The sequence below is a fragment of the Martes martes genome (genome assembly GCF_963455335.1).
Source record: "Martes martes genome assembly, chromosome: 6".
Lineage (NCBI taxonomy): Eukaryota > Metazoa > Chordata > Mammalia > Carnivora > Mustelidae > Martes > Martes martes.
The window spans coordinates 70,853,926-70,875,959 of NC_137893.1; the positions used below are offsets into that span (position 1 = coordinate 70,853,926).

At 38.0% G+C, this 22,034-nt stretch overlaps 1 protein-coding gene across 1 annotated transcript in view; it reads left to right on the forward strand.

The window, feature by feature from the left end:
- Window positions 1–22,034, forward strand: part of ARHGAP18 (Rho GTPase activating protein 18) — a 130,225-nt gene that overhangs the window by 68,961 nt on the left and 39,230 nt on the right. The window contains exons 2-5 of the mRNA XM_080805163.1: window positions 309–502; window positions 4,944–5,179; window positions 8,863–8,926; window positions 13,466–13,644. Coding sequence (XP_080661289.1) covers window positions 309–502; window positions 4,944–5,179; window positions 8,863–8,926; window positions 13,466–13,644 — 673 coding nt within the window. The remainder of the gene's footprint in view (window positions 1–308; window positions 503–4,943; window positions 5,180–8,862; window positions 8,927–13,465; window positions 13,645–22,034) is intronic.

Below are 22,034 nucleotides of genomic sequence, written 5' to 3' on the forward strand. Positions count from 1 at the left end.
TGCTTTCTAAGAACAGTTATAGGTTTAAAGAAATCTTAAAATAATTTACATGAAATGGAAAGGAAAAATGGTTTAGCACACTGCTTTTTTTTTTTTTTTTTTTGGCCAGTGAAAATTTTTGTTCATTCTGCAGGCATATTATAATTACTGGTATCTCTAGGTAAATAGCTTCAAAATACATATCTCTTTGATTTTATTAAGGGGAACTTATGGAGTTTCCAAACTGTTCAGTCAGTACCCTGATGTCTTAGAATTTGTACTACTTCCTCATATATTAAAATGAACCATGTCTCCTTTTGAATTTATAGCCGCAAATATGGTCAGTACATCATGAACCAGGAAATCACCAAAGTTCCCGAAAAACCGCCATTTGACCGATCAAGCTCTCAGGATTCTTTGGATGAACTATCTATGGAGCCCTATTGGATGGAAATAGAAAATATCGAGAAATCAAGTGAGAACAGACAAGATCAAGAAGTGGTCGTTGTCAAAGAACCTGATGGTAATAACTAAATAAAACTTTTGTTTGTGTGCATGTTTCTGGGAGATGATACATGGGGATAAAGAGGACGGCAGCCTCAACAAAAATTAAAGATAGGACAACCAAAATGAGATAATGCTAGTTGTTTCAGCTTGAAAATTACTTGTTTGCAACGGATCTATGGATGCAGCGGCCACGTTTATGTAGCGTGAGTAAATAAATTCACTTGGTCTGAGAGATGGCTAGAATCTTGTTGGCTAGACTTACCGTTTCATAGACCCCCTAGGATTCGACTTGGTCTTTGAAGTGATCTCACCTTCATTCTGTGGTATTCTAGCCGCAAGATCTATTGTTCTCTAGTGAGTATAAATGTGACTGGAAAGCTCACTACTTTGCAGTGATGCTGTTTTTCTGTTGGTCAGTCAGCTTGAGTTGTTTTGATGTACTTTATCTCATTGATTCACAATCTGTCATCCGCTACCTTAGACATTTTGGCTTTTGGAAGATCAAAACAAGCCTGTTCTGTTTTTATGGGATAACCTTCCAAATGTTTGAAGATGCTTATCTTGTTCCTCACCATGTCCTTCCAAAAGGAAAAGAAGATTTGCCTACCAGTCCCTCTGGTGGTTTTTGGACCTTTCTCAGCTCTGGTCATTTTGTACCCCTGACTGGATATAATATAATATAATATAATGCTGCAGGTTTAGCCAACTAGCCTATGGGTATAGATTTGGACAGTGTATGCCATTAGCAGTTTCAGCCTCCATATTTGCTTTTTTCTTCGGTTTGATCCATAATTTGTCTCCAGTTTCTTTCTAGCTATATTTCCCACAATCTCTATTACTATATTTGGTATTATAGAAGAAACATATAAAACATTTTTTCCCCTTAAAATGTATACTTTTTTTCAATCTCGTAAATTCAAGCAGTCACTAAATTTTTGATGACCAATTCTGGCATCTATTATATTAGCTTTCTTTTAAAAAAAAATTTTTTTTTTAAATTTTTATTTTAAGTAGGCTCCATGCTTGGCATGGGGCTTGAACTCACAACCCTGAGATCAAGGGTTGCCTGCTCTACTGACCGAGCCAGCTAGGCATCCCATTTTATCTTTCTTTCTCTGCCTTATGCCACCCATATGTTTGTAAGTATGTTTTTGGGGTGTCAGTTGATCAGCATGTCAAAAAAAAAGAGTCAGTGCCTATTAACCCACTAATAGTGATCTCCTTTTCAGCAGAGGACTTCTTTTTTTTTTTTTTTAAAGATTTATTTATTTATTTATTTGTCAGAGAGAGAGAGAGGAGCAAGAGTGAGCACAAGCAGACAGAGTGGCAGGCAGAGGGAGAAGCAGGCTCCCTGCCGAGCAAGGAGCCCGATGTGGGACTCGATCCCAGGACGCTGGGATCATGACCTGAGCCGAAGGCAGCTGCTTAACCAACTGAGCCACCCAGGCGTCCCAGCAGAGGACTTCTTATGTAAATGACCTAGCACTGAGCTCTTAAAGAGAATCTACATACATAGATTTTTTTCCCTTTGCTGTGACATTTCTTTGAAAAAAATACCAATAATACTTTAAAAAGAAAAATTGGAGATGTTTCTTAATTTAATGTTTCTTTTTTTTCCTCAGTTTTATTTCATTTTTTCAGTATTCCAAGATTTATTGTTTATGCAGCACACCCAGTGCTCTGTGCAATCCGTGCCCTCCTTAATACCCACCACCATGGTCACCCATCTCCCCACCCCCCTCCCTTCCAAAACCCTCAGTTTGTTTCTCAGAGATCACGGTCTCTCATGGTTCATCTCCCCCTCTGATTTCCCCCAATTCACTTTTCCTTTCTTTCTCCTAATGTCCTCCATGTTATTCCTTATGTTCCACAAATAAGTGAAACCTTATGATAATTGACTTTCTCTGCTTGATTTATTTCACTCAGCATAATCTCCTCCAGACCTGTCCATGTTGATACAAAAGTTGGGTATTCAGGGGCGCCTGGGTGGCTCAGTGGGTTAAATCCTCTGCCTTCAGCTCAGGTCATGATCCCAGGGTCCTGGGATCGAGCCCCACATCGGGCTCTCTGCTCAGCAGGGAGCCTGCTTCCTCCTCTCTCTCTCTGCCTGCCTCTCTGCCTACTTGTAATCTCTGTCTGTCAAATAAATAAATAAATAAATCTTTAAAAAAAAAAAGTTGGGTATTCATCTTTTCTGATGGAGGTGTAATATTCCCTTGTATATATGAACCATATCTTCTCTATCCATTGTCTGTTCAAGGGCATCTTGGCTCTTTCCACAGTTTAGCGATTGTGGCCATTGCTGCTATGAACATTGGGGTACATATGGCCTTTCTTTTCACTGCATCTGTATGTTTGAGGTTATTACCCAGTAGTACAATAGCTGGGTCATAGGGTAGCTCTATTTTTAATTTCTTAAGGAATCTCCACACTGTTTTCCAAAGTGGCTGCACCAGCTTGCTTTCCCACCAACAGTGTAAGAGGGTTCCCCTTCTCCACATCCTCTCCAACACTTGTTGTTTCTTGTCTTATTAATTTTGGCCATTCTAACTGGCGTAAGGTGGTATCTCAATGTGGTTTTGATTTGAATCTCCCTGATAGCTAGTGATGATGAACATTTTTTCATGTGTCTGTTAGCCATTTGCATGTCTTCTTTGGAGAAGTGTCTACTCATGTCTTCTGCCCATTTTGTGATGTGATTATCTGGTTTTTGGGTGTGAGTTTGAGGAGTTCTGTATAGATCTTGGATATCAGCCCTTTGTCTGTAGCGTCATTTGCAACTATCTTCTCCCATTCCATGGGTTGTCTCTGACACAAAAGCGAAAATGAACTTTTGGTACTTTATCAGGATAATTTAATGTTTCTTAGATTTGTAAAATTATAGTCCAATCATTCTTTTGTTTGGGTTCTTCTTTATTTTACTCTCAGTCTTTCTAATTTTCCAGTAAAGTTGAGCTGACTTGTGGTAATCAGTGCATGGCCCAAATGCTCTGTCTCAGTGTTTCAGGATGAAAGCAGCAGAGCTGTGGTCTGCTGAATAAGGGGAAAATAGTCCCCAGAAAATAGCATTCAGGTCTGATACATAGCCGTGTGTCATTATCTGTTTCATCATTTTCCAAGAATAAAATGAATTTATAGATTGTTGTTCATAATCTGATTATAAAGAAGTCCCATGCCTTTTGTTTGACTTTAAATGGTTTGAGTCTTACCTCTACTTTTTAATGGGTCAAGTGACTCTGTATTTAGATCTTGTTTTCTTTAGCTAGCATGTGAATATCTGCTTTTTTTCTCCCCCCGCCCCGGCAGATTGTTTGCATACATGTATACGGCATTCTACCTTAATCGTATTCATAATAATGGCTGGCTTTTTATTGTCCGTAAACAGTTTTTATTACCCAGCGTGCAGAATGCCTGGCACTACCTTATGTTTCTTAAAACTGAGGATATACTAGACTTCTGCCCTCAAGGAGTTTATACAATGTGGAAGGATACACAGGCTGTAATAGAGCTCCGCAAAGCTCTTCCCATGGAACCTTCTCTCGTTCAAGGCAGCCAGGAAAGTTTTTCTTTATGTTGCAGATGGGAGAACAGAGTAGGCTTGAGGCTGAGTGACTTGTCCAAAGTCACGTGGCTATCAATGTGGAGAAGTGGTGTGTAGATGAAGGTCTTTGAGGTCTCAGGTCATCGGTGTTTCACTTTCCTCTATAAACTTAGTGCTTGGAGGGAATCTATTCTTGTTATCTTTCTGTTTTTCTGTAATTTTCATAGATCTTATACAGTATTTGCTTTACTGTTTACTTTCTGCTTTCAGTGTTTTGAATTATTATGTAATTAGTTTCCTATAATAAGCTTTACTTTTTTGTTAAAATAGTGTGCTTTTCTTTTTAATTTGTAAAAAATGTGAATCTGATGTGCTTACTATGGGCATTAAAAACTTAATTTGAAATTGATTAGTTCCTCATGTCTAGATGCTCTTTACTTCTTTGCAATAGTCCATGTCAGCTACAGTGAACAGAGAAAACAGGCCTTTCCATCAATTACTGTTGGACTCTAGGGCAGTGCTGAATTTAAGCCAAGAAACAGGGCTTTAATGGATATCTCCAGCATTGACTTCCTTCTGTAACTTGATGGAAGTAAGTTATCTTTTCATTGCTTGCTCATCTCTAGAAATGGAGCAGTACTATCTTGCCCTAGTTAATCTGCAGGGATGTTATAGAGGTTAATCACATGTGAAGTCATTTAGAACTTATTAATTGAGTATACACGAAACGGATCTAAAATTTGATATCTTCGTGGCTGGAGTTGATGGCTGTTGTCCAAGTTTCAGATAATGATTCTTAGCACTGCATTTTGATTTCAGTAGAAGAATGTCAGCAAGCATGTTCGGAAAGCTTAAAAAATGGGAAAGTTTTCGTATCTTGTGATTTTTAAACCCCATTTTTCTCTACTGCCTTTAGAGGGAGAACTGGAAGAAGAGTGGCTTAAGGAGGCTGGTTTGTCCAATCTCTTCGGAGAGTCTGCTGGAGATTCCCAAGAAAGCATGGTGTTTTTGTCAACACTGACCCGGACCCAGGCAGCTGCTGTTCAGAAACGAGTAGAGACAGTCTCCCAGACCTTGAGGAAAAAAAACAAACAGTACCAGATTCCTGACGTCAGAGACATATTTGCTCAACAGAGAGAGTCAAAAGAAAAAGTAGGTTTTTTTTTTTTTTTTTTTTTTTTTGATGTTAAAGCAAAGGAGTAATTGCTTTGAACCGGTTGGACCAATCCAGTTTAATTCAGATAATTAAAAACTTAATGAGCACTCGTATACCAGGCACTAAAGCTCCGTGCTGGCAGGGATCGGGAGAGACCTAGTCCCTGTCTTCTAGAATTTACACTGTTGGGGCAGAAAATTAAACAAGTTAAAATTCAGTGTGATAATCCTTGTGTTAGTTGTCCTGACTACTAATTGTTACTTATAGAAAAGTAGGAGGTAAGGGATTCTTTCTTAGTTATTAACTCCTGTTTGAATATTTGCCTTTCCTGAGTCTCATTTGGGGATGAACTGAAGTATGTGTGCATGTGTACGTGTGTGTGTGGGGGGGAGGGTTGGTGAGGGAGCTAACTGCAGTATAATTAGAAAGCAGGAACCCTGAAATATGAAATAACTTCCCCTTTGTGTCGAGTCCTTAACACAGTGCCTAGCATGTAGGAGATTCGAGTAAATATTTGTCAAGGTGATTAATTTATAATGGAATCTGTTGGAATCGGTGGGGAGACTGTGGGGCTGATGGATGAAGAGGTAACAGGGCAGGCATGGTGAAAGTGAGAGACCTCGGTTGCTTAGAACAACCCCTTGGTGGGCTGTTTTATACTCGTCTATGAGGACACAAGGAGCTTACACAAAATGTAAATTAGTATCATCTCTTCCTTTATCAGGAAAATCTTGCTTCTAAAAAAAGAAAGTTAGCTGAATTAAATGGTATTCTTAGGGTTAAATTGGATTTACATTCTGGATTATTCTCAGGTGTCCTGAATATTCCTGTCCTAGAAGACCCAGGAGGGTTTTGGAATGAGAACAAACAAAAGGAATCTCGAACGGTGACGATAGTAGTACTAATTCCTGCCATCACAACTGAACACTTACTGTGCTAACTACTTTGCTTGCTTATTTCATTTAATCCTTACAGCTGTCCTGCGAGTGAGGTATTACCATTTCCAGTCTATGGCTGAGGCTCATAGACTTTAAGTAACTTGCTCAATGTCCCGTAGATAGTAAACCCAAATCTGTGTGACTTCGAAGTAGGCACCTTTAACCACTGCGTATCCTGTTGTATTTGGGTTTCCCTATATGATTCTGATATTAAGTTATCTGAACAGGAGGTCCTATTTATACTACAAATGAAGGGTACCAAAAATCATATGATTCTTAAAAAAGAAGAATACCTTGTATTCTTTCTGCCACGTAGAGGTTTTCTTTCTGTAGACATTTTATTCTTCCGAGAAATCCTTAATGACTTCAGATTGCTACTCTGTTTGCGTGGGCAATTTTGGATCAACTCCAGTCTATTTGATAGGAGTTTTGGGGTCACTGGATTGCTCGAGGCATGTCTCTTGCTGCTGTGAGGCAGTTAAACACTTGCATACCACCCAGTGGTTATTTGGAACAGCCACTGGGGTTGAAGGACTGGACTAGGTTTCCAGATGTAGGAAAATGAATGGTAAGGAAATACAGTATTATGACATTTCCTTCCCAATTAAAGCACCCTCCCTAAGGGAGTTAAGAGGAAGTAAAAAGGGGGGGGGTGCGGAGAACTGAGTCTAAGTAAAATGTCTGCTGTGGGATTCCTGCCAGTCTCCAAGAGGATGTTGCTACTCACCGCTAGAAGCAGCAGTTTTCAGCAAATTCTCGGTAATAACTAAGCCACATGGTTTGATTCCTAGGTAATGGGCGGATTGTATCATCTGATGGCACCATTAAGAGAGAAACAGCACAAGTAAATTAAAATCACGTTAACTTGCGTACACTGCATGCCTTTAATCGAAACACTGCCACCCATTAGAAATATGGCTCCCGTTCCTCAAGGAAACAGGAACCAAACATCTTCACTTGCGGTTCTTCTGTTCTCAAAGAAGTACAAATTTGCCTCTTCCATTTTAAAATGCTTCCTCACGAAGCCCTTGCTGACATGAGGAAATATTATACAGAAATGAATACCATCGGCACTGATATCTTCACTTGCTAAGGAAAACAGTTCTGACCACATGCTCCAAAATATGTGTTCGTATGGAAGATTAGCTCTGCTCACTGTGTTCGTTGTGCTGTGGAGGGCTGGCCTTCCGCAGGCTTGTGGGGAGAGAATGGAGGACGGTATTTGCTCTGTCTTGAGGGGAGCTGAAGTAGCATCACGATCCTCATGCCACTTTTGTGATTGAGTAGTCACTATACACTGTCCTCTAAGAGCTGCACCAGTGGGCTCATGCTTTTCTAGACTCTTCGTAGGCTGCCGGTGAAGGGGAGAGTCCTTCCTGGTCAACGGCATGAGGTGAAATGAAGGCTTTTGTCATCCTTTCAAACACTTCATTTGACTGCAGATGAAAATCCAATAGAGTGATTATTTAAAAAATAATTCTTTCAAACACACCTCTGTGTCTGATTGAACTAGACTGCCCTTCCTGATTCCTGAATTCCTTCTGAAGACTTACTTGAAAGGAGGGAGTATTGCCTGGCCACACTTCCTGGCGAGGGGAGCCAGCCATGTTCTCCTGTGTCTATAAACCCTTGGAGGTCTACAATTTTATTTTCAGGTGTCACTGCCCCAACCTCTTCAAAAAAGAGTTTCTTTGACTATGTGAGCTCATCTTACCTGCTTGGTAATTTAGTTTTAATTTAGCTCACATTTATTACTGGCTTTTTTTTTTAATTTGAAGAATTTTGGTTTTATTTCCTACATGTCAACTTGTAATTTTGTTTTATAACAGCATTATCAAAATATAATCCACATGCCATCTAATTCACCCATTTAAAATCTACAGTTCAGTGATTTTTGGTATATTCACAGATTTATAACCACCACCTCAGTCAGTTTTAGCACTTTTTCATTATTCCCCAAAGAAACCCATTAGCAGTCATCCCTGTATTCCCCTCCTCACCCCTAAGCAACCACTAGGATACTTTGTATCTCTTTCTCAGTTGCTTATCCTGGACATTCTGTAGATAAGGAATCCTGTCTTGTGATTGGTTCCTTTTACTTAGTCTAGTGTTTTCAAGGTTCATCCACATTACAGTTTGTATCAGTACTTCAGTTCTTTTTATTGCTGAATAATATTTCATTGTATGGATAGACCACAGTTTCTTTATCTACTCTGTTACTGGATATTACCAGTTTTTTTAAGTTTGTCGTTACCCCTCAACTAAATGGTGGTGTGCTTGATGGCAAGGATACTTTTTTTTTTTTTAAAGACTTATTTATTAGAGTGTGGGGAGAGGGGCAGAGGAAGAGTGAGAATCCCCACGCAGACTCCCCGCTGAGGACAGAGCCTGACAGCTTGAGGTTGGGCTCGACCCCAGGACCCTGAGATATGACGTGAGCTGAAATCAAGAGTCAGCCAGTTAACCCACTGAGCCACCCAGACACACCCATGGCAAAGAATCTTAGTGTTTTTCATGTTCCCTACAGGGATTAGTATTGTGTCTTTACAAATTGGGGGCAACCTAATATTTGTTGGATGATTGCTTGTTGATTATAAATACAGTACTTTTTTTTTTTCCTTTGGTGGTTACAATTCTGAGTGTGTTTCTTGTACTCTGAAGGTTGGTAATGGAATTTTGTACAATACCATTTCTCTGGTTGTGAGTTGGAGATGGCTCATTGGCCCACTTTCTATCTTTAGGTTCCAGATGGCATGGACTCACAGTCAGTCAGAGCAAATGAAAATAAATATCAAGGAAAAGATGGTATGTTGGACCTGTTCTTTTGTATTTTCCTGTTTATTAGCATAACAAACAGATACAACCTTTTAAAACATTCACCTTCAGTTCTAGGAAGCAAATTTTATTAAAATGCTAATACAGAGTTCCCAAGTAGATAATTACATAAGGCTGGAAATATAGTGGGCCTTTGATTTTTTTTTTAATGTTTGTGTATCTCTGTATAAACATCTCTATGCATAATCAATTTTCCCAACTGTTTACCATGTACCAGGTACTTTGTGAAGATGTTTATTTTACCTAATTTAATTTACTCAAGGACTCCACATAGTAGATACTGTTCTGAACCCATTTTACAGATGAGAATATGGAGGTTTAGAGATATTAAGTGCCCTTCCCAAGGCCATACAGCTACTGAGTGGAGCCAAAGAATTTGGAGTTTCATTCTGAAATCAATAAGTTATTAATTCATAAGTGGATTCTTTTTTAAAAAGTTTATAAAAACTTAAAAAATAATTTTGGGAGCAATTCCTTATCGTTCTGATCATACTTTTTCTCTTCTATACCGTTATTTCTGAAACGAATTAGAAATTCATGGCATGGGTGAAAACAAGTATTAAGACTTCATTAGCACTTAATCAAGAAAGAGTTTGTAGCTTTCTCCCTTATTTGCAAATGAAAAAAATATTCCAAATGAAGCTTAAAAATTTAATCTGTACTGTGTTATTTAAAAACTGTTAACAGAGGTCATCTGTGATTGCCAGATGCTGGCTCGGGGACTTGTCCTTTTGTTTTGTTTATGATCTTCAGACCTGGCACCTGGGGTGCCCACGCCATTCATAGTGTTGTATTGGGATTAGAGGTAGTAGGGGAGGAGTGTCAGGCAGACTGGGGAGGACTGGGAACTGTTTCCTGCCTTCTCCTCACAATCGGGTTAGTCCAAAATTACATGGGATGTCTTGGAGTCTTGGAACATCAGTATCTCTATTTTTTCTACCATGCTTTTCTAAGAACTTCTCTCCTGTACCCTTGCCTTTAGAAATAAATAAATAAATGTGTGCGTGTATGTGTATGGACACAAACATGGCTATGTGTTTCTGTCTTTAAAAGCTCTTGCTATTATGTGGAGGTTTCTTTAGTTGTATGTATTATATATATACACATACAAATATATATATATAATACATATTATAGATATAATATTATATATACGTATATATTACATTTCTATCAGAATGAAATTGCTGGGTGTTTCCCCAAGTCTGTGAACCAGCAAACACTGAAGTGGCAAGCCAGCTAGAAGGGTCAGTGCTGGCCTGCTGGAAGCTAGGTAATCGAGAGAGACGGACGACCCTTGTGTGCCCACGGCAGTATGCTTTGGGGAAGGGTGCCTGGCAATTGGTAAATGAATACTGGGGAAAGCGTTGTCCTTTCTTGATGCTTGATGTTTCCTTCTTTTGGGCAAGGTGGGGATGTAGGTTCTATGCCCCAAAATTCTGGAAGACAAGTTCATTATAGGAGTACTTTGAAGTGTCACTTGCAGCCACTGAGGAGAACATGATAAACTTGCCTGGTTTACATCTGCTTTAGCCAGACTGCTATGAGGCAGGCATAGAGCCTCCGATCAGAATCATAAGAGATCTGAGTCACTGAGGTTTTACCACTTCACCTGTTATAGGCCATAGTCTTTCTGTGGTCAGCAAAATAGCCAGTGCCATGTACACACTAAAAGGTTCAGAACGAAGGGCATGGAAACACATTGGAGTTCAAAAGTGGAGATCTTTGTGTTTGAAATCGGAAGGTGTGGGTGACCTTGTCCATTTTAAATGTTTTCCTACACTTGGGTTTTTATATATGTTCAATGAAAGAGATTTATTCTAAATGAAAAAGTCACAGAAGTCTTAATGTTGTAAGGGTTGTCCCATTTCAGATTAATTAATTGGCTAAGTACTATTCCTTTCATTAAATTATAAAACTCTATGCAAATGGCCCACCGTTTTTATACGTACACTTAGAAACATTAATAATGCCCAAATAATTTTTCAAATTTTCATCTTAGTATATATATTTACTTATTTTCTCTTGATTTTAGTGGAAGAGGGATAATTCTTTTTAAAAATAAAGACACTAAAATAAATAAAATAAAAATAAAGGCACTTTGGAATATTTTGAACAGTTGAAAAACTCTAAGAGTTTACTCTAAGGAGTAAAATATTTATAACCCAGGGCTATTGTTCACTTCAAAACCAAAGGAGAATAAAGAAGTTATACTATTTACACTTTAGGACTCGAAGAGTCGAAAGGTTTATGTCAGAATTCTCTGTTAACTTTTCTCTATGAGAGTAGATCATTGATTCATAGATATTTTTATTAGTCAATTCACCATCTGTTTCTTGTAGCAGTGCCTACAAACGAAACTGTTTTTCCTGCTGTCTACCTTTACTTGATCTACCATTTGAACTCAGGCTTTTATACTCTAGGCTTTTTGATTTTTGTTTTTAATTTTTGCCACAGTTGGGAGGAAATTCATACATTGTAAATATATTTTACCTTAATTATAATTTCTCTACTCAGCTTTGAAATTAGCACAGGGCTTTTTTTTTTTTTTTTTTTTTTTAACAGGGTTACAGGTCTGTGATTCATCAGTCTTCTGTGATATCCAGTCCTCATTACAGCACATACCCTCCCCAGTGTCCACCACCCAGTGACCCACCCCTCCACCCCTCCCCTCCAGCAACCAACACAGGATATTTTCTATGGAGCAGTGGTGATATGGCAGTATTGAGGGAGAAAAAAGAGTAGTTTTAAAATTCTTGTCCATAAACACACTACTTCTGGAAAGGTAGCTTCTAATTTAAGAAAATGGCTAATCATTTTTTCCCCCCCTCAGACTGGTTTCCTAGGAAACCAACATACATATTCACAGTAAAACATACAGCAGTGGAAGCCGGTGGAGAAGGAAAACTAAAATTGTGCTTTGACATTTAAGTTAATACTTTAAAAATTAATTGTAAAACGGTTTAGTTATTCTAATTAAAAGAAATGTCACAGGCTATTGGAATAGCAACATAAATAATATACAAATGTGCCAAAGATGGCAGCAGTAGGTAATTACCATCAAGGAGCATCACATTTATTCTTATTTTTGGAATTGGCATTGGTTTGTGTTTACTTACTCTTAACTGGGAGATGCTACCGGGCCACTGAGGTAGTCTGCAGGGCCCAGTGTAAACTGAAAATGTGGGACTTCTTGCTCAGATTCCAAGGTGGCCACAGCAGAGTGTTAAACCCAGAGGCTGGAGACTGCACAAGTCACATGCCCAGAAGCCTGCCCTGCTTACCAAACAGAATTAATGAGGCTAGAGTTATGTTTATTCCTAATTTTCTATTGGGTGAAACAGAAACATATTTTTAAAATTTAAATGACTATGAACAGATTTTTCTGAAGGAAGCAGTGTTAATAACACACACACACACACACACACATATGGCATGCCTTTATTGAATTTTTAAATTAACTTTACCTTCTAGCACCTTGCTGTGTTAGTGTAGGAGCGTGTAAATGCGCTATGTAAGTTTATTTTGTAATTCAGAGCTGCTCACCATGAATTAAAAGTCTGCAATGAGAAAAAAAAAAAAAAACAGCAATCCTGTCATTGGTTCCAAGGTTTTTCTAATGTGAGTTATGTTTAAACCAAAAACTTATTAACAAACTGTGTCAATTAGAACTATTTTCTCCAAAGCTCTGAAGCTAGTGTTTTGGGCAACAAGGATTTCCAGTGTTAATTCTTTCCTAGAAGATTAACAACAGACAAAAAAATGTTGAACTTATTATATACCCTTGAATGTTGATGTAAATATCCAGAATTTATTTGACTAGGTTTATAGTTGTGAGAACCTTAATAGTCTTTGATATAATTGGGTACAAAACCTATTGGCTCCTGTACCAGGTACTTCCAGACCCGACTCCCTCTGTGACAAGTGTTTGGCACTAACTCTTATTTTAGAATTCTTCTTCTGATAGGTAAATAACATTCCAGAAAAGAAACACGGGGTGTGGAAGAAGTCTATTCCAGTAATGTATTTCCCTGTGAGAAAATGAAATGGTGTATCACTAGTTCTAAGAGAGAGTAAAACTAACTTCTTTGAACTCCCCTCCCCCCACTTTTTTTTTTTTTTTTTTGCTTTTGCTTTTAATCTCCCGTTGTAAAATAAAACAACAATTAAGTGTACTAAATTTTTGTGAGGCTTCTCATTCAGAGTTGAGATCATCTATCCATGTTGGACTTTGACCCAGTCTAAGCACTGTGACCTCACAGACAGATTCCACAATTGAGCTATGACTTCTAGTCTCCACCTTCCCTCCTATACCCTCCATCCACCATTGGTAGGATTCTTGGAGTAAATGTTTGCCTTGAAAATAACCATTAATTATTGACCATAGTAAGTAATATTTTCCCCAAAGGTTTTTATGTAGTTGATTTAAAGAAGTAAAGAAGTAAAAAAAGAAATAAAATATATTAATTGGACCTTTTTGTTTTTGTTTTTTGTTTTTTGTTTTCCCAGACCAGGCATCTAGCCTAGTTGTGGGTGAAAAAGAGCTGATTCCCCTGGTTCGTGAGGAGGCATCTGCCTCTGAAACCGATATCAACCTGGAGGTATCATTTGCAGAGCAAGCCGTCAATCAGAAAGAGAGCTCCAAGGAGAAGGCCCAGAAGAGCAAAGACCGTGATGCTCCGTTATCTGTACGTAGTACACTATTCATATTTCACTCATCAGCTTTTTATTTTAGAAATTTGAGATCCACAGAGAAGCTGAAAGAAGAGTACAGCAAACACCCCTGCAGGGGTCACGTAGACCCATTTAACAATGAACATTCTACAACCTTTGCTTTTCTCCTTCTGCATCTGTCTGTTTATATGTTGTGTTGTCAGCTACGTACTCACTTTTTTTTTAAAAGACCGATTGATTTATTAGAGTGTGGGAAGGAAGGCAGAGGGAGAGGGAGGAGAGAGAAACTTAAGCAGATTCCCTGCTGAGCTCAGAGCCGAGGGTGGGGCTCCATCTCCCAGTCCTGAAATCGTGACCTGAGCTGAAACCAAAAGGTAGATGCTCAACCAACTGAGTCACCCAGGCACCGCTCACATTTTTTTTTTTTTTTTTTAAAGTAAGCCTTATGCCCAATGTGGGGTTTGAACTCATGACCTGCTAGAGTCCCATGGTCTACCCACTGAGCCAGCCAGGTACCCCCTCCCAACTTTTTCCTTCTATTTTGAGTGGTTGGCAATCTTCTTTCTGTAATCGTTGATTGCCCTTCCTTTTCTCTTTTTGTTTTTGAATATCACTGTGGACGGAGAGCTGCCTTTTTTCAGTGTTTTATAAATCATTATTGTTTTTCTTTAAAACTTGTCTAAATTTAACCCGTGGGAGCCCTTCAGGCTGGTTCCCGTATCTTTTTAACATGCCTTTGTTCTTTTACTTCTTTGCTTTCTTGTATAAGATGTTCCCAGGCTTGCTTTGTACTTTTCTTCTCTCCGACTTGAGGGAATCCATTTCTTCAAGGAGCCTGGTTTCTTTTAGTAGCAGATACTATTTAGAAACAAGCTTCATGTACTGAGTGTTCTTGTTACTACAAAACATGTCTTACATTTTTAAAAAATACATGTATTTAGGGGCGCCTAGGTGGCTCAGTCTTTGGTCTTCTGCCTTCGGCACAGGTCATGATCCAGGGTTCTGGGATGGAGCCCCGCATCGGGCTCCCTGCTCAGCGGGAGTCTACTCTCCCTGCTTGTATTTCTTCTCTTTTTGTATCTCTATCAAATAAATAAATAAAGTCTTCTAAAAAATTCCATGTATTTATTTATTTTGTAGAAATTCACACCCTGCAAAAACAAAACAAAACAAAAAATTGTGTAATGAACTTTCCAGTACTTTCCCACTTGCCCCAACATTCATTAATCCATGGCTAGTCCTCACCTCTCTGAACCCCCAAACAGTGCTCCATTCTGTGTTATTTTGAAACACATCTCTGAATTATATATTGTCATCTATAAATGTTTCAGTATGTAGTTCTGAAAGAGGGGTTTTTAAAAATGTGCCCAGATTCCTCTTACTGTACCTAAAAAATGCTAACAATTTTTTTTAAAGATTTTATTTATTTATTTGACACAGAGAGAGATCACAAGTAGGCAGAGAGGCAGGCAGAGAGAGAGGGGGAAGCAGGCTCCCTGCTGAGCAGAGAGCCCAATGCGGGACTCGATCCCAGGACCCTGAGATCATGACCTGAGCCGAAGGCAGAGGCTTAACCCACTGAGCCACCCAGGCACCCCTGCTAACAATTCTTAACTTTCAGTATCCAGCCAGTGTGTGAATTTCAAATTGTATCAAAAATTTCATTATTTTTTTTTCAGATTTGTTTGAATCCGGATCCAAATAAGGCTTATGCATTGCAGTTGGTCAATATGTCTTTCGAGACTTTCAATCTCTCCCTCCTTTCCTCTCTCTCTCCATCTGTTATTCTCCCTCTTTGTCCCTCAAAATTTATTTGTTGAAGAAACCTGATAATTAAGTTGTAGAGAATCTTCCCCTCTAATTCCTCATGTTCTTCTGTTTCTTTTACATTGTTTGACTATAGATTTATCAGGTTCAGTGTGTTTTCTTTCTTTCTTTTTAATCAGGATTACTTCATATGTGATCATGTATCAAGAGACACAAAATATCTGATCATCTTTCTCTTTTTGTGAAATTAACAGCCGCTGCTAATTAATGCTTGATCCATTCATTTATTAATGTTGACAAAATGATGTTTTCATTTCTTCTTTTATTCATTTATTAACTTGAATACTTGTTTTAAGAAAAAGTTTCTCAAAACTGTGTTTATTTTTCAGTGTTCATTGGTTTGGTTCCTTAGCATCTTTCACTAGTGAACAGTTAGTGTTTTTGTATTGTAATTTTCTTGCAAAAATAGAATTTAGCTCATAGATGTAGTTCTATTTGATGTGACCCTAGAGACAATTTCCCACGTGTATCTGCTACAATTTCTGCTCTAGATCTAGAATCATCTGTCTCTCCAAGAGATCGTGGTTCCATTTAGTAAAAGCATACTTTTGTAACTCTGATCGGGAATCTGGGACTGTTCCTTTTCCATGGGTTGGTCATTGCTGAAAGCCTTTCCCGAGGCCAGAAGTACCTCTGTATATTCTTTCTTCCATGCTGAGAATAGTCATTCTCTGGATACTCCAGGTGATATAATTAGAACATATATAATTACTTGTGTGTTATATCCTCAGTTAATGCCCAGTATTCTCAGAATAACAATACTACCCCTGCTATCAACAGTATCCTTAATAGAAAAACAGCTTAAACTTGTTTTTCTTTTCGTCAGTTGTTTGTGTCCTTGAGATATATCCCAAAAGGACTGTAAGAATAAAATTACTATGCTTGAGCTTGCATAGGATAGTTCTTCTCCATAGGGTTAAGCTACCAACTGAATACTGGGTTGGCTTAATGGTTTCATTTTATTTTCAATTTTTAGGCATTGCTTTTTTGAAATTCAATTTTGTTTGTAAACATGTAAAATATTTATGTGGTTCAGAAGTCAGATTTAAAACCAAGATGTATTAAAAGTCTGGCTTCTGTCTTTGAGCCCTCGCTCTCTGTTCTCTCCCTCCCCTCACAGGTAAATTTACCTTCTAGGTAAACTCCTTTTCATTTGAACCTTATGGTTTATCCTTCCATTCTTAGATAAATGTAGCCCACTATACACACTTTTCTCAACCTGGGATTTTTTTTTTTTTTTTACTTAGTATATTCTGGAGATCGCTCCATAGTAATATATAGAAATATTTCTCATTCTTTTTTATAGATACGTCATACTCCATTGTTAAGATGAATCATAATTTATTAAACCATTTCCCTAATGGTAGACATCTAGGTTGTTTCCAAGTTTTACCATATATTATTAGGAATCTATTTATATACCTAATGGGAAAAGTAAAGGAATACACACATTTGACTTGAAGCGATAACCTACACTCCCAGACTCTCAGAATAATGACAGTCTGTATCTCAACAGATGGAAGGGGGGTTGTTAAGGGAAGGACAGGAGAGTCTAATTTAAAAAAAAAAAAAAAAAGAAGACATTGTTGACTTTTAAGTTGTTAATTCAAAAGTGGAATGAAGTATAAGTTCATATCTATTTCAGAGACTTAAGACTTACTCTCTTATTTCATTCTCTGCTTAACGTTTGTGCTGACCTCCCTTCTAGACTTTATTCATGTTATGCCCCAAGCTTGAAATGACCTTCCCATTTTCACCTCTCTGTTGTTCCCTGTTTACCAAGGAATCTTACCCCATCCTTTGGGTTCTAGTTCAGTATCTGTTTATTATTAGGTTTTCCCTGGCTGTGAATTTACATCAGAGACAATATATAAAATAATACTTTAAGCTGTTAAGATGCCATGCTTTCAATAATTATTGTCAATGTATTCTTGTATTTATTTATGCATATATGCATCTGTTCATCTATACAACCATTTATCCATATGTCTTCTGGAAGGCATGGGCGTGTAAGCTTTTCACAAGTCCTCAGCATGGTTGATGGAATGAATATTTATATTCATCACTCTGAAGCAGGTGTCTAAGCAGATAAACCTTAAATTCCATTTCTACTCTATGCTCCCCTGCTTCTGTAAATAAGCAATAAGCTTTATGAAATACATTGTTCTCTGTTGACTTCATTCTTTAATTCATTTCCCTTTTTCTTACAGCATCGGGTAGTCTTTGTTAATTCTTTACGATCTCTCACAGCAGATTCAAATTTCTCTTAAATGTGGAGCTCGGGTTTCATAACCTTTAATGGGCTTCAGTTTGAAAATGTAGCCACTACTTACTGTGTTTTATGTACCCACTGTATCTCAGAAAATATGCTCTGTATTTATTTATCAAATGATCTCTATGAGGTAGATATTTCAATTCCTATTTCTCATACAGGGAAACAGGTTAGACTCTATATGGGATGCTCAGGCTTGGCTTAGATGACTCAGGTGACTCAGCTTTTGGATCTGGAGTTTTTTTCTGGAAGACCATGTTGACTCCACTTAATGTGCCCTGAAGGTATAAATGCATTTAATTTAGGTGTGAGTTTAGTGACTCTGTATTGGTGCTGCTGACAACTTGCTCAGGATAGCTTGAGATATGATATAAATAAGATTCTGAATTGTTGGGTCCATCATATACAAGAGAAATTTAATAATACTCTTTCATCCTGCTTTGGAGACTGAACATTAAGGGTTTAATGCAGAAATTTTTAAGACCATAGTTTTAAAATTATAACTGGTTAAGTCTATATCCTAGATGCACACCTATATTTAACTCTTAAGTCTTTATTTAGTGTCTTTTGGATTCTTACTGAATTATGTTTAATTCAAGTAAATTCTTGTTCTATAATGACTTTGGTTTTCTGGTAACACCGTTTCATGGATACTAAAGGCCAAAAACTAGGCATGCGGACCCATGTTTGCTAGAGAACAGAACACCTCTGGAGGAAGCTGAAGGACAGTGGAAGAGGTGTTGTGTCAGGATTGAATGAAGACACTGAAAATCGATAGCAAATACACACTTGTACACAATACCAAAATAGATGTTTAGGTTATGGTCCTGAACTGTCAAGAAAAGATTAAACTATGGCTCTTTGCTCTCCATTAAAAAAAAAAAAGTAAGAAATATAAAAAGGCAAATTCAAAAGTTCATTTGTCTAGAAAAGTATTCATCCTCTGGAAATAACAATGAATGAAATACTGTCAAAAAAATCACGTTTTACACCTAGAAAAATCTTAGGTAAGAAATGCATTTTCTAGCAGATCAGGAAAAAAAAAGTCATCTGTGGAAATTGACCAGGTGAGAATAAATTCTCTTGCTTTCCAAGTTGAGGCTAGAAGTGACTTAACATATTAAAGTCAAGTCCATCAGGGTCCATCATGACTGATGAAGTGCCTAAGGGGCCCTTTGTATTGTGAGATCCTCAAAAGAGGGGTGCGGTCTGAGAGAGCTACTGATTAATTTATGGTAACACATGGGAACTGATGACCTTATAATTTCTGAAAAATTTTATTTCACTTCGTTCTTGAAGCACATTTTTCAAAAGGCAAAGAGCCTTTCTTTTGCTGAAATTGCATTGCCTTCTCTTAGCCAATGAACTGAACCATCCAGTCTATTAACTAAACAAAAATGACAGGAAACTTCATAAATATTTAAAGCTGCTGCTATGAATTAAACATTGGGATAAAGAACTAACTCCTTTCATTAAAGCACAATGTTAAATAAATAAATAAATAAAGCTCATGACATAGATTGTGAGGGAAATCAAATGTTTGAACTAATAATATTTCAGGTTTCTCTAAACATTTACCTTAGCTAATGCTTTAAAGAATTACATATGTTTGGCTTATGAGATCAATAGCAACTGATTTTTATGAAACATTTAGAACTTAAAAAAAAAAAAGGTTGGTAAATAAGATTGGTTCAGCCATTTAGAAAACAATGCAACGGGCAGAACTCGGGGGCCAGACCTGAAGAAAACGTGAAAAGTCTTGTGTGATTTTGAACGCGAGGCTCAGTGGGGAACCATCCAGCCAGTGGCTCCATACCTCACTGAGCTTGATTCTGTGCTTTCCTCCCTGTAGGGTGTGTGTCTTCACTCACTGAGTAGCCTGGGACAGAACACCTGCAGTGCGCCAGGCCTGTGGTCCAGTAGGGCTATGGAAATGCTTAAGACATGGCTCTTCTCTCTGGGGGCTCCTGTTCCTCTATCCCTACTGACCAATCCAGATTCCTCCCTGCGTGCTGTGGTGGATAGAGAAAATGGAGCAGAGCTGAATGGTTATTGCTGAATTTAGCATCTAGAATATCTGAATTTGCATCCTTATTTTGTCACTGGCTGTGTAGCCATATTTAGTCTATTAGTAAGTCTCAATTCCCCACTGAGAATGTGCTATAATAATTCTCATCTGTGGGGACTTTTGCAGGATACGACAAAAGACCATTTATCAAATGAGAGTATTACTAGCCTTGCTGTTTTTTTCCTTACCTTACAGTAGTATTCAGGAGAAGAGGAAAGGCATGAGGTCTTGAAATTATTTGAAAAGCTCTGTGAAAGAAAGGTAGTAGTAACACTTAACCCTTTCTGAATGGGTTCTGTTGTTATTCCCATTTTAAAGGTGAAGTGGCTGAGGCGGCACAGAGGTGATGTAATTTGCCAAAGGCCACATAGCTCATAAGTGATGGAGACAGAATGGGCCACCTGCGCTCTGGCTCCATGTTCTCAACCCCATGCGCTGCCCCATTAACACTTACACTGGAAATTCAGTTAGACGGCATGTTTAATGATGTTTATCGCTGTTTTATTTCATGTCCTCATCGGGAAAAAACGTATTGCAAAAAGTTAAGAAAGACCTATATTCTCCTATAGTGAACTCTTTTTGAAGCTATAGCAGATTCTATAGAAGAAGTTTCTGTAAAGAACTATGTAAAGAGGTTCTCTCTTTGAGTGGGGTTTGCTGGAAAGGATTTAGCTGCTCATTTACCAAAAGTTGTAGGCTTTAGGAAATGCTCCAAAACAATGATACTTAAACAATTTGGTCTCAAAACCCTGTTAGGTTCTTAAAAAGCATGGAGGACTTCACAGAGCTTTTGTTTCACCAGTCAGGAAGGATGTTGGTATTGAGGGCAGTAACTACCACGGCTTCCAGCACTTTGACAAAACCGTGGATACGTAGCGTTCCGGCCAAGAATCTGATTTCCTGCTGTTAGGGCCTCTGTTGTCTCCCTGGTCTTCCAGCTCTGTGGAAGTGTTTTGTAGCTGAACCAAGAAAGAAAGCATACTCATAGTTCTATAGAAATTAGGATTTCATGAACGATTTTGAGGAGATGAAGAAGACTGCTTTCTGTGATTTTGGAATGTGAAGAATTTCTTTGGATTAAATTCCATGGAAGTTTGTCACTGGCCTGTGTTCTTGAACTATGGAACATGAATATGTAGACTAAGGAATTATTTCTCGTGGTAAGTTAACAAGAGAGATAGTGGGAATAGAGATTTTGTTTACGTCAGTTGTACCTATGGGTAATTACCATATTGGAAATCAAAATTGAGAAATTAAAAAAATTATTAATCCACTTTAAGTACAGTATTACAGTTAGCATAAATAACATTTTTTAATGAAAAATAGCCCTATTTTCTAAAACAAATTATTAATGTGCCATGGTGTTACATTTCAACATTCCTAGCATCTCACTTTAGTAGAAGTCAGTTGGATTCTCACATCTACGTCTGTATTCAGTCTGTTGGAAAAGCACCTATCTTAAACCTTTGGAAAACTCCAGTGTGCAATCATGAGAGAATGGGAGTGAAAAAGGCAAATAATGTCTTAGGATTAATTATTAATAGTTTTGACCTCATAGGCTCCTTGAAAGGGTATTATGTAACTTCTTGGTTCCCTGGACCTGACTTTGAGAAGGGCTGCTTGAAAACATGTCTTTTGTACTAGATTTTAGACCATATGGTGAAAAAATGAGCAAAGTAAAGGGAGTAAAAGGGAACCAGTTAAACATCCTTGACCATTAAATGAGGAAGTCAAGGGTAAACCCAAAAGATACAGCTTTTATAACCCTTTTTTAATCAAACCATTAGAGAATGATCACAGTTTTAGTAACCAGTAAATACAGTGGGACTATAATTTGTATTTAGTGTATTAGAGAAATTCATGTTTTTACTTTATGGTTTGTTTCTTTATATTTAATGTGTTTAATATTAAAAGTGGCTGAATAGGTAGTAGATAATATTGGCGAAAACAATACATTGGCGCAAATATTGGCAGAAAACAACAAAATACCACTTTACTTGCCTGTGGTAGTAGTATCTCTAAGTCTCTTTATTTAGCGGTGAAAGTAATAATAATAGCAACCGTATAAAGGTACTGGGGAAGCTCCAGGCATTAAACCCCACAACAGCCCTCTGAATTAGGTGGCCTACTTCCCCACCTTCTCCCTGCTCCCCCCAATCTGTTCTCCCCTCATTCTTCTCCCCTCTGCTTATACCCAGCTCCTTCTTCCTCACTCCTCCCCTTCTGCCATTCTGTAG